Consider the following 12,391-nt stretch of genomic DNA (forward strand, 5'->3'; position numbering starts at 1 on the left):
AGGACATGGAAGCAACTGAAGTGTCCATCGACAGATGAATGGATATAGAAGATGTGGCACATATATACAATGGAATATTACTCAGTCATAAAAAGAAACGAAACTGCGTTATTTGTAGTGTGCTGGATGGACCTAGAGTCTGTCATACAGAGTGATGTAAGTCAGAAAGAGAAAAACAAATACCGTACACTAACACATATATATGGAATCTAAAAAAAAAAAAAAGGTTCTGATGAACCTAGGGGCAGGACAGGAATAAAAACATAGACATAGAGAACGGACTTGAGGACACGGGGAGGGGTAAGGGTAAGATGGGACAAAGTGAGACAGTGGCATGGACATATATACACTACCAAATGTAAAATAGATAGCTAATGGGAAGCAGCCGCAGAGCACAGGGAGGTCAGCTCGGTGCTTTGTGACCACCTAGAGGGGTGGGATAGAGAGGGTGGGAGGGAGGTTGAAGAGGGAGGAGATATGGGGGTATATTTATGCATAGAGCTGATTCACTTTGTTATAAAGCAGAAACTAACACACCATTGTAAAGCAATTATACTCCAATAAAGATGTTAAAAAATATATATTAAAAATCCAGATATTCTCAAAATTTTTGTACTAAAAATATTAAAAGACAACAGGGCTGATTGGTATAAATACTAGAATACATAATTATTTCACTTATTTAACTCGTTTTTCCATTTTCTCTATTGTGCCAGAAATGGGCAAGACAAATGAACCTGTGTATATGTATGAGATTATTTAGAAAGCATATAAAATGAGAGTGAAATAAGCCTGGATCTAATCTTGGGGATTCTAACTTCAGGGAGGATTAGCCTATAAAGGAGATGGTGAAGAAGTGGAGGGAAAATAAGAGGAAGACCAAGAGATTGTAGAGATTGTAGATTCTTGAAGCCAAGGCAAGCGATTGTGTCAAGAAACACTGAATGTGCAGCTGTGCCTCTCAAAATCATAGATCTCCTCTCTGAACCACTGTCTCTAGTGACCTACTCCAGAGTGGGACATTTGGGAAATGAATCTACCACCTAAACTTAAATATAACAATAATCTATGATCACTGTCTCCATTTCCTCAGTTCCTTCATTCTTTAAATATTATTGATACATTCAGAATTTTATTATCAGTCCACTAAAGCTGTTATGGTGAATGTAAACCAGTGGCTATACCCAATAAAATATTTTCAATCTTTGCTACCTCTTTATCTTTCCTTTATCATTTATACTTTGACTCCTTTTCCCCACCCTCACTTCTTTCTCTCTCTCTTTTTTTCCCTGAGGGAACCTTCTCTTTTCTACCATTCTAACCTTCCCTTCCCTCAGCCATTACTGGATACGGAGCCTTTTGCCTATACTTTCTTTCTTATATTCCTTAGATTTCTGTCCTTGAATTAATATTTTGATTTTTAAGTATGCTTTTAATTACATTTAGTTTTACTTCTAAAACTAAGTCACAGATCCTTTGTTGACATTTAGATATTTTGAAAGGCCCACTGATGCTTCTGATGAAAAAAATGCTATGTCTATTAGAAAATACACACAAATGTAAGAATAAAAGCAATAGATATGGTTGAAACAAATATTTAAATAGTAAGAGCACCTGAAGCTTATTAAATACATAAAACATTAATTTTGTAATCACTTAGCTTCCTTATATACTCAGTTAATTCAGCTACAGAACTTCCAGAGGATGAGATGAAGATTAAGATCTGGATCTGACCTTGACCTAAACATAATTATTTACCTGACCTCGAATTGTCCATGGCTACTGTCTCATTGCCGTTCTAATTAATGAATGGCATCAAATAGTAACAGCACTTGATTTCTGAGAGGCAGCTTCCCTAGCAAATCGCTTCCTACTTTTCTGTGAATCAAGGGCAGAAAACTTGCTGATTTTGACACTTTTTTTCCTCTTTGTATCTAAATTTATTAGGATGAAGAAATGCTGATATTATGCCAGAACGTTTTTTAAAATAAGGGAAAGTAGTCTAGTTACATTCATTATCTAATTTTTGTGTGTTAGTGTATATCTGTACATGTGTTTTGCTTTACTTAGGTATAATTTACAAAAATTGTGTAAATTTAAGATGTACAAGGTGATGTCCTGATATATGTATAAATTGTGAAATGATTCCTACAATCAAGCTAATTAACACATCCATCACTTCACATAATTATCTTTTCGGGTATGTGGTGAGAAACATTTAAGATCTACTCTCTTAGAAAATTTCGAATATACAATGCAGTATTACTAACTGTAGTCACCATACTGTACACTAGATCCCCAGAACTTATTCATCTTATAAATGAAAGTTTGGACCCTTTGATCAACATTTCTCCATTTCCCTTACCCACAGCCCTTATGTTTTAATAGGCCATGTGTAGTTTATAGCCCTAGAATATACTATGAAATTATCTTATCACTAAACTGAATTTATGCTAGAAATTTGGCTGTATTGTCATTCCTGAATCTTACAGATCTTTTCAATCATTTTCTCCTTTTCAGCTTATTTTCCTCCTTGTTTTGGTTTAAAAGCAATGGGGAATATCACCACCTTGTGGACTTCCATAAAGTTGTTAATAAAGTGTTTCGTAAGTCATAATGTAAATTACAATTAATATTCAAAATTTTTGTTTTCTAGGTGTACGATAACTGGAATTTTTCTGTATTTGCTACATGATCAAATATTTCTTTCCCAACATTAGCACATCAAATGTATTTGGAGAATAGGTTGACCAGTCACAGATTCATATTAATTACAAAAATATTGTCAATCATGCATTTGCATATATATTAAAATATAATTAACATACTTAAAACATATACACATGTATACACAACTGTGTATCACATAATCATATTATATTGAATCATATAAAGATGGTACTATTAAAATTTTGGAAGTATGTTTTAGGTAAAACACATTTTTAAAATTACTTATATTTCTGTTTAGATTTATAATAATCACTCAAAATTTGAAATAAAAATAAATATCTATTTTTTAACCAAGTGGAAGGAATTTAAGTATTGAGTTTCTTAATGAATGGCAGTTTAAATGTAACATACAATGTATCAACTATAAAAACAATGCAGCTTAAACATAAATAAGTTTCTTATTGTTTCCACCTACATTGGATATATGATATTCCATAGTATTAGTCAAAGAGGCAGGCTAATGTTAAATAATCCATGTAAATGACAAATGTAAGGAAATATAAATGTATGATTACAAAATAAAAGGTAAAATACTACTCTCCCATTTCTGCATATAATTGATCATTGTATAGCTATATAATTATACTAATTGTGGTGGTCATAGACTCTGCTTTTTCTTCTAGGTTGAGTCATATGGGACTTCCATTATAGGCCCAAAGATTGAACATTGGCCATTTTATATGGTGCAACCTATTAGTTTCCCTCACATTGTTCAGAAGAAGTTTTAACATGGGAGTGAGAGAGAGAAGACTGGCAAGAATTCATAATTTGTGACGTGTGACTTAAAAGTGAATTTATTTTAAAACTCAAACTGTTATTTCATTTGGTAAATTAATAAGTGTGTATGATGTCCTTATAATTTAAAAAAGTTAGCTAACTGATCAACATTTCATTTCCTATCAGTTATATTTTTAACATGGACATCATTTCATTAATACTTCTATGTATCAGTGGGTTATTACTTTTTTCTCTCTCAACTATTAATTTTTTGCTTATCTTTATTAGTTTTCATATCTTATGAGCAATAAAGGCCTAAAATGTTAATAAGCATAACTAATAAACTTTTCTTCTGTATTTTTAATTAGTAATATGTAAGACTTCTGTATTAATATTGTTAAAGATACAAATGTGAAGACAACATGATTGTTAATTTATGGAGATTTATTAATCCTAAATAAAAACCTACAGATTAGAAACTTTTCTCTTACCTTCATTCTTTCAAATTGAGATAGAACTCTGAGTGCTCGAAGGAATTTAATGGAAATAAGTGGTTTTAGTTCTTCCCGAGATTTGCCTATTAAGCTAAGACAAAACACCTGGGTATATCAAAAAGTGAATAGAATTTAATTTTAACTTTAATCAAAACAATGTGTAAAAAACTTTTATTATGGAAAAGATACAGTCAAAGCCTACTAAGAAATTTATGAAATATTTTAATATACATTTCAATATATCTTAATGATGACCTACAGAAAGATATAAGAAAATCATTCTGTGTTAAAATCACTTAAAGAAAGATAAAACTATTTTCTGGTAATAGGAATATATGCTATCGAGATAAAAGTTTGTATATTTGAGATTCTTTATGGTCAAGGCTTAATATTTATATCCACTTTTTATTTTTAAATTAAATTAAGAATCAGTTACATGATTATTTGCAATATAGTAATAGTACACAATGTATTCATTAAAACAAAATTCGGAATATAGTTACATATGAATCTAAATATGAAGATGGTTAAGATGATATAAAAAATAGGATTTCAGAGAAGAGGCATAAAGAAGGAAATGAATACTGTTAAGTCCAAGTACTAATTACCAAAAAATATAGCAAGATTCTAAGGTGATTTTTTAAACTAAACATATATGTATAAATATGATTCAAATTCTAAAAAATTAACGGAGATTGAGCAAGGTGGTATAGTTATGATTAACTTTTGTTGTATCTTCATATTTTCTGTATTTTCAAGGCAATATAAATGAAAAAAATTACTCTCCTTTACCCCATGCTAAAGAGATTATCTTGAAGTGGACTTTGAAGTAAGGGTATCATTTATATAAGCATGGAGGGATGTGGACTCAAAAGAACAATACCAGGAAACAGGAAGGTGGGTTGCAGGTGTAGTATGGTTTGGTTGAAGTAGAAGGTTAATTGCAAGAATTAATTTAGAAGACAAAGTTCAGATATTGTAAGTCATTATTTAAAGACTGAGAAGTTTCAATCATTGTTTGTAGAATAGGGAGACATTTGTGCATTCAACAAAAATTATTGAGCACCTAATATGTGACATGAATTGTTCTAGGATAACAATTTTATAGGATAAGGAGAGAACCAAACTGAGAAACTATTTTGCCTTAATGGAGCTTATCTTTCAGTAAGCAAAATCAGTGAGTAAATTATATTGGGCTGGCCAAAAGGTTTGTTTGGTTTTTTTCTGTAAGATGGCTCTAGTAGCACTTAGTTGTCTTTAACTTCATTTGAAACAATTTTGTTAGATTGTATTGTGACAGCTGTCATATCTGTGTGCATTTTTTAAAAACTTATCAAAATTGGTGAATTTTTGTGTAACCATTTTAATATTGAAGATGGAAAAAAAGAAGCAACATTTTCAGCATATTATGCTTTCTTATTTCAAGAAAGGTAAAAACGCAACTGAAATGCAAAAAAAGATTTAGCAGTTTTTGAAGAAGGTGCTGTGACTGGTCAAATGTGTCAAAAGTGTTTTGCGTGCTGGAGATTTCTCGCTGGATGATGTTCCATGGTTGGGTAGACCAGATGAAGTTGATAGTGTCAAATTGAGACATTAATTGAGAACAATCAGCGTTATACCATGTGGGAGATAGCTGGCATACTCAAAATATCCAAATCAAACACTGAAAATCATTTGCACCAGCTTGGTTATGTTCATCGCTTTGATGTTTGGGTTCCACATAAGTTAAGCGAAAAAAACCTTCTTGACCGTATTTCTGCATGCGATTCTCTACTTAAATGTAATGAAGACATTCTGTTTTTTTAAAAAAATTCTGACAGGCGATGAAAAGTGGCTACTGTACAATAACGTGGAATGGAGGAGATCGTGGGGCAAGTGAAATGAACCACCACCAACCACACCAAAGGCCAGTCTTCATCCAAAGAAGGTGATGTTGTGTATATGGTGGGATTGGAAGGGAGTCCTCTATTATGAGCTCCTTCTGGGAAACCAAACGATTAATTCCAACAAGTACTCCTCCCAATTAGACCAACTGAAAGCAGCACTCAGCAAAAAGCATCCGGAATTAGTCAACAAAAAACGCATAATCTTCCATGAGTTTAATGCAAGACCACATGTTTCTTTGATGACCAGACAAAAACTATTATGGTTTGGCTGGGAAGTTCTGATTCATCCGCTATATTCACCAGACACTGCACCTTTGGATTTCCATTTATTTTGGTCTTTACAAAATTCTCTTAATGGAAAATATTTCAGTTCCCTGGAAGACTATAAAAGGCACCTAGAAGAGTTCTTTGCTCAAAAAGATAAAAGTTTTGGGAAGATGGAATTATGAAGTTGCCTGAAAAACGGTAGAAAGTAGTGGAACAGAAGGGTGAATATGTTGTTCAATAAAGTTCTTGGTGAAAATGAAAAATGTGTCTTTTATTTTTACTTAAAACCGAAGTAACTTTTTGGCCAACCCCATATAATATTAATAGGAAATGAAGAAAGCAGAGAAAGCACAAAGGAGTATTGTAGTGGTTGCAGTTTTAAATATGGTAATGCAGAAAGACCTAACTTCAACACTTTCTTTTCAGCAGACATAAATGAGGTGAGCCAGCAAAAATTTCAGGTGGAAGGAAGAATAAGTGCAAAGGCACTAAGATAGAAGTAATTTTGGCACGGTTTTTGAACTTCAAGAATTCCGGTGCTGGTGGAGCAGTATATAGACCAGGATGGGGGAAAGGGAGAGAGCCAGGACATAAGACTGGATCATGTAGAGACTTGTAGGCCTTTGATTGCAAAGACTGTAGCTTTTACTATGAGTGAGGGGTGTTTATTGGAGGATTTCAAGAAAAGTGACTTGAGCTGAGTTTCATTTTACAACAGTACAACATATGTGGTTGCTATGTGGAGAGTAGAACAAAGGCATGCAGTGGTGGAAGCAAGGATCTCAGCTTGGAATCTACTGCAGTGATACAAATGGGCAGTTCTGGTAGCTTGGATCAGTGTGGTACTGGTGAAGGTTATGATAAGTAGTCTAATTTTAAATGTATGATTTAAAGGTAGAACCCATCTAAATATTTTAGAATGCTGATATTTTCAAGATATTCTGCAATAAGACTATTCTAATTAGCAGCAGGTTTATAGGCAATGATTAGAAGAATCAGGAGTTAAGTACTGAACTGTTAAAATTTTAGAATGAAAAGAAAAGGATGGATGTGAAGCATTACATATGAAGAAATATGGGATGTTGGTGACTGAAAATGTATATAGAGAGGGAAAAGAAAGACATAAGTAAATGGAAGAGTAAGTCAGAGTAAAGAAGGAAGAGTAAATCAAATAGCCTTTCAATTTTTTCTTTAAAATACGTACAATAACAACCATGAAGTCTAGTTGGTACCAGCCATTAGTGAAATAGGCTTTAAAACCGTATGCCATCCACTTTAGAAGCATTTCCAGAATAAAGATGTAAGTGAAGATCATGTCACCATATTCTAATAAGATTTTAATAGTCTTCCTCTGATCAATATATATATCTTCAAAAGCCTGTGGGTAAAAAATTTTAGGATTAGTGTACATGTAATTTCTATAAGCTCTTTTGGCACAGAGGGGAATGAAATCCCATCTCTAGATGGTGAGCATTGTCATAGGTTGTAGTCTCAAGGGCTTGTTCACTTGGTTTGGATTTATTCACACAATCCACATCTGTTTTCTGATCCCATCCCTGTAGCAGACATCATTCATTGATTCCAGAACCTCCAAATTGTGTTCTAATTAGTGATCTGAAAAGCCTCTCTCAAATCAATTAATCAAACTTAAGAGGTGGAATCTTTAGTCACATCTGACCTGGTTCTTGTCTCTAATTCCACATAGCCATCTCATAGATATATGCTATTGAGATTAAAGGAGCAGAGATAAACAAACAAAGAAACAAAACCCCCCAAACCTGTGTTTTCAGAAATCCATGCTGCTATTACATGAAAAAGTCACAGAGTTTGTCAGATCAACCATTGGAAACACATGAATATGAAATAAACTTATAATGTTTTTCTAAAATTTCTTAGTTTTAATAGATCAACCTCAATTTTACTGTGAAGGAAGCAAATTCTGATAATGTCATTCAAAGCAATTTCATAGTATTTTTTTATCACTGTAAAAATGGCAATAAAATATCAATAACCTCAGGCAGACTTGTTTCAAAGTGTATTTGAGGTCAAAGATTAAACAAGGATGAAAATAATCTTTGGTAAATAATGGTGTGACTCTTAAAAACCTATTAAATAAAAGTAAATATAAAATAAGAGAATTGCTGACTCAATTGAACGAATTATGGAGTAGAAGTGTTTATAAAAGCAGATTATAAATATCATCCAAAGTTATTTTAAAGGACTTTATTCATTACATGTATTTACTTACTGAATAGGTATATAATGTGAAATAATATAAAAAGATATACAGAAGTCTCTATTTCAATTAAAACATAGGCAAAACCAATCTGTGGCAGTTGAAGTCCACATACTGGCTATCCACATGGAATGAAGAAGTAACTGTTAGGGTCAGAGTATGGTTCTGGAGCCCTGGTAGCATTCTATTTCTCAAGCCAAGTGATGGTTACATAGGTACATACACTTGGTGAAAATCTTTTATGCTATACATTTAAGATTTTCTTGCTTTTCAGTATGTGTGCTAAATGTCAGTATAAAGTTTACTTTAAAAATATTTGCAGTACAAAGTCTGGTTCCCAACCATGACTCTGTTTGGTGCATCTCATGATTAACTATTTCTTGTGTATCATTCTTTGATCTTCTTTAATCAAACACAAGCAAATATCAATATGTGTTCTATTTTTCTCCCTTTCTTACATAAAATGTAGCATGCTGTACACTTTATTCTTTCTTTTTTTCACTTATTACCATATCTTGGGGAATTGCAATATCAGCATGCAGACAGCTCTTGCATTTTCTAGGTAACTGCACAGTATCCCATTGGATGACTGTACCATAGCATATTTAAACAGTCACCTAATATGGTTTCTTTTCGTTTTTCAATCTTTTGCTATTACAAAAAATTCTTCAGTGCATAGCCTTGTAAATGCATTTAATGTGTGTGAAGATTTTAAAATAATTTCCCTGAATCAAGATTCTTGGGTCAATGGGTAAATATATTTGCAGTTCAAAGGTTCTTAAAAGTATGTGCAGGGACTTCCCTGGTGGCACAGTGGTTAAGAATCCTCCTGCCAATGCAGGAGACACGGGTTCGGGCCCTGGTCCAGGAAGATCCCACTTGCCGCGGAGCGACTAAGCCCACACGTCACAACTGCTGAGCCTGTGCTCTAGAGCCCTCGAGACACAACTCCTGAGCCCATGCGCCTAGAGCCCGCAACAAAGAGAAGCCACCACAATGAGAAGCCCACGCTCCACAATGAAGGGTAACCCCTGCTCGCCGCAACTAGAGAGAAAGCCCACGTGCAGCAATGAAGACCCAACGCAGCCAAAAATTAATTAATTAATTTTACAAAAAAGTAAATGCAATATTTCTCTTTCCAATGGAACGGGTAACAAAGTACTAGCACAATATGTGCATTTTATTAAACTTTATTAAATTAAGAAAAATTGGGTATTTATTAACATTCTTTTTTCCTGCTATCATTCATATATTTTGAAATTATATTATTTATTTAATATTGAATGAGGCATATACAGACTTTCTGAGAAACTGTAATGTATGTCTTCCAAAACTAAAATCCTAGAATATGAAATTTTGTGCTATAATAAGTATTCTGCGGAAAAATGATTTGGCATGGTGACTTCATGAATGTAGACTCATGATGCATTTTTTTTTCCATAAAAATATGAACTCTCACTTACCAGAGCACCTGTGCTGAGCAGAGTGACAAGGCCAATGAAACACTTAAAACAACTGTTTTCTACTATCTTGCAGCAAGTTTTCCTTATGTTCTGCCAAATTTTTCTTTTCCTGTAGTCTCTGCTGATTTGAGCAGATGAAGATCTTCGTCCATAACCTGTCAAGAATGAAACTATTAAGAACAGAAATCTAGAAAACTCATGAAAAAGTAAACATTCCAAATGTTTTGGCAAGTATTTATTTACAGAGTCTAATATAGGTGGTTTCTGACATAAGTATTTGATTTTTATCTCTATTGTAGTGACCACTGCAATCACTGAGGAAAAAAAGAAAAAACTTAGCTTGTGAGTTTGGTAACAGTAGGAGGAAAGAAATTGTGAAAGGAAGAGATGACTTAGAACATCCTCTTACCCTGCTGGACAGAGTCTGAGAATAGAACTCACCCCCACTCCTACAAAACACACACATGCATACACACAAGACACACACACACCATCTTCTGATTACTACATTTTTGTATAATGCCTGAAAAGTCATTCTCTGAAGATTCACATAGCATAACAAGCATTTCCATTTAAATATACAAATATTTATGACATGGTAAGAGGTATAATATCAGTTAAGTAAATTAAATTGATCCCAGCTCTTAGGTGGCATGGGAATGGAAATTTTGATTGAGACTCTTTAAGGAGCTAAGCTTGGAGTAATTTGTGGGTAGGGTACTGGTGTGTGAGGTTGAATTCTACCTTCTCGTCAAGAGAGTTAGCATAAGGAAAACGTGAGGCTTGAGAAGGGTATGATTAACAGGTAAGAGAGTGAAGAATGGAGGTGGGTGGAGTTTAAAGAGACACATTTTAGAATTTTATAAAATTTTACCTAGAGTCAATTTATACATCTTTGGTCAGAAAAATATAGAAAATGTTTCCTCCCTGGTCTTGTATGATACAAGTGCTATAACTCAAGCTACCAAGAGCGGATTCTTATTTTTGAATATAGGAATTTGAACATTTAGCAATTACCATTTTGATGATTTCCAGTGATTTCAAATGTTCAGAACCTACAGTTATTTGTTAATCTTGTTAGGAAACTAATTTGAATTATAAGTCATTGAGGGTTGCATGCTACATATCTAGTGAGTCGGTCAACTGACAGAAGCCCCATACATTTCTTAATATTCATGTGGTATATAAAAATACATGACCATCAGGTGATTTGTTTTCCTATGAGTATTTTAAATATTGACCCCATTCCACGAGTTATAAAAACATACACACGTACACTAATTTAATCTTTTTAATAATCCCATGAAGTCTTATTATTATTCTCATTTTACATGTTGGGAAATGAGCCAGAGAGAGGGTAAGTAAAAGCTTGTAAATGGTGGGCTGGCATATGAACTCAGGCTGTCTGATTTCAGAACCAACACTCTTAACTACTTCATTAGACTCCCTAGGATGTAGGTCCTTCCTCTCTTTTCCAAATACTGACTTTTTCTTAGATATTTATTATAAGTTTCTATCAGGATTCATATGGGCATGTGTACATGTGCATGCACACAAACATGTTCATGTGTGTGTATTCCTTAGTCAAATTAATAAACTCTTTAAAATTAAAAGTATATTCAATAGTATTATTTAGGTTAAGAGAAATTTAGTCTAATTTCAATACAATTTTCAAAGGAATTAATTTTTTTCTTACCGTTTTTAAGACGCTTTGGCTTTCCACGTTCATAGACCATTTCTTCTTCTTCAGAGATAGAAATATCAACCGTACTGCATTCAGATGAGCTAGATTGCTTTACCTTCTGAAAAGTAAAATCCCACCAAGAAAGTTGTGATTAAACTTTCATTTACTCACTGTAGTTAAAGTTTATTTTATTTTCAGAAAAAAGAAAAATTATGTACAGAAAGACTACTGTCAGGCATAAAAGACTTCAGGCCAATTTCATAATTGATATTAAAATGCATACATATCTCTGGGAATTGAATTTTTTAAAAAATATTTAAAAAATTAACTTAAGATAAAATGATTTTTAGATTAAAATTAACATATAGTTTATAACACTGTTCTCCTAAAAGATGTGCAGGCTATCTCAAATTTCTGAAAGGAAAGATCTAGGTAGAGTATACAAAAAAGAAAATTATAAATATTTTGTTCTACCTCTTTGTCTTTTGCACAGTAAGCATCAAGGAAATAAAATTAGAAGTTTTGTTTGCTTTAAACCATATACGGTCAATTGTAAGACATCATGGTGCTCAATTAAAAAAATAAAATATACAGCAGGATATTACTCTTAAATAAGCAAATCTCTTGAAAAATTATTTCATTTCCCTTTGTATTCTCTTTATTATTGATAAAATAAGGGTATAGCAATGCACTGATTTGGGAGTAGACAATAAATAAATTAATATTATATCATGTTTGAGCATTCAATGATTGAAAATTATACATTTTATATTTAAATGCTTTATTAGAGTTTGGAAAACCCTTGCACATAAATTATTTGATGACATTTTCCCAAAACTGTGTGAGTACTTTTATTCTAAATTTATAAATAAATCAATTAAGATTCAAAGTTATAAATCATTTTAGTAAAAGAT

At 32.7% G+C, this 12,391-nt stretch overlaps 1 protein-coding gene across 1 annotated transcript in view; it reads right to left on the bottom strand.

Annotated features, from left to right (window-relative positions):
- The window catches only part of SCN7A (sodium voltage-gated channel alpha subunit 7), a gene marked incomplete at its 3' end in the record, with an annotated part of 87,850 nt that overhangs the window by 13,614 nt on the left and 61,845 nt on the right, over nt 1–12,391 (bottom strand). The window contains exons 16-19 of the mRNA XM_082841362.1: nt 11,490–11,595; nt 9,794–9,948; nt 7,299–7,472; nt 3,939–4,046 (exon numbers count right to left, since the gene is read on the bottom strand). Coding sequence (XP_082697488.1) covers nt 3,939–4,046; nt 7,299–7,472; nt 9,794–9,948; nt 11,490–11,595 — 543 coding nt within the window. The remainder of the gene's footprint in view (nt 1–3,938; nt 4,047–7,298; nt 7,473–9,793; nt 9,949–11,489; nt 11,596–12,391) is intronic.

This window comes from Leucopleurus acutus, assembly GCF_964270905.1.
Source record: "Leucopleurus acutus genome assembly, chromosome: 6".
In the NCBI taxonomy this organism is placed as follows: domain Eukaryota; kingdom Metazoa; phylum Chordata; class Mammalia; order Artiodactyla; family Delphinidae; genus Leucopleurus; species Leucopleurus acutus.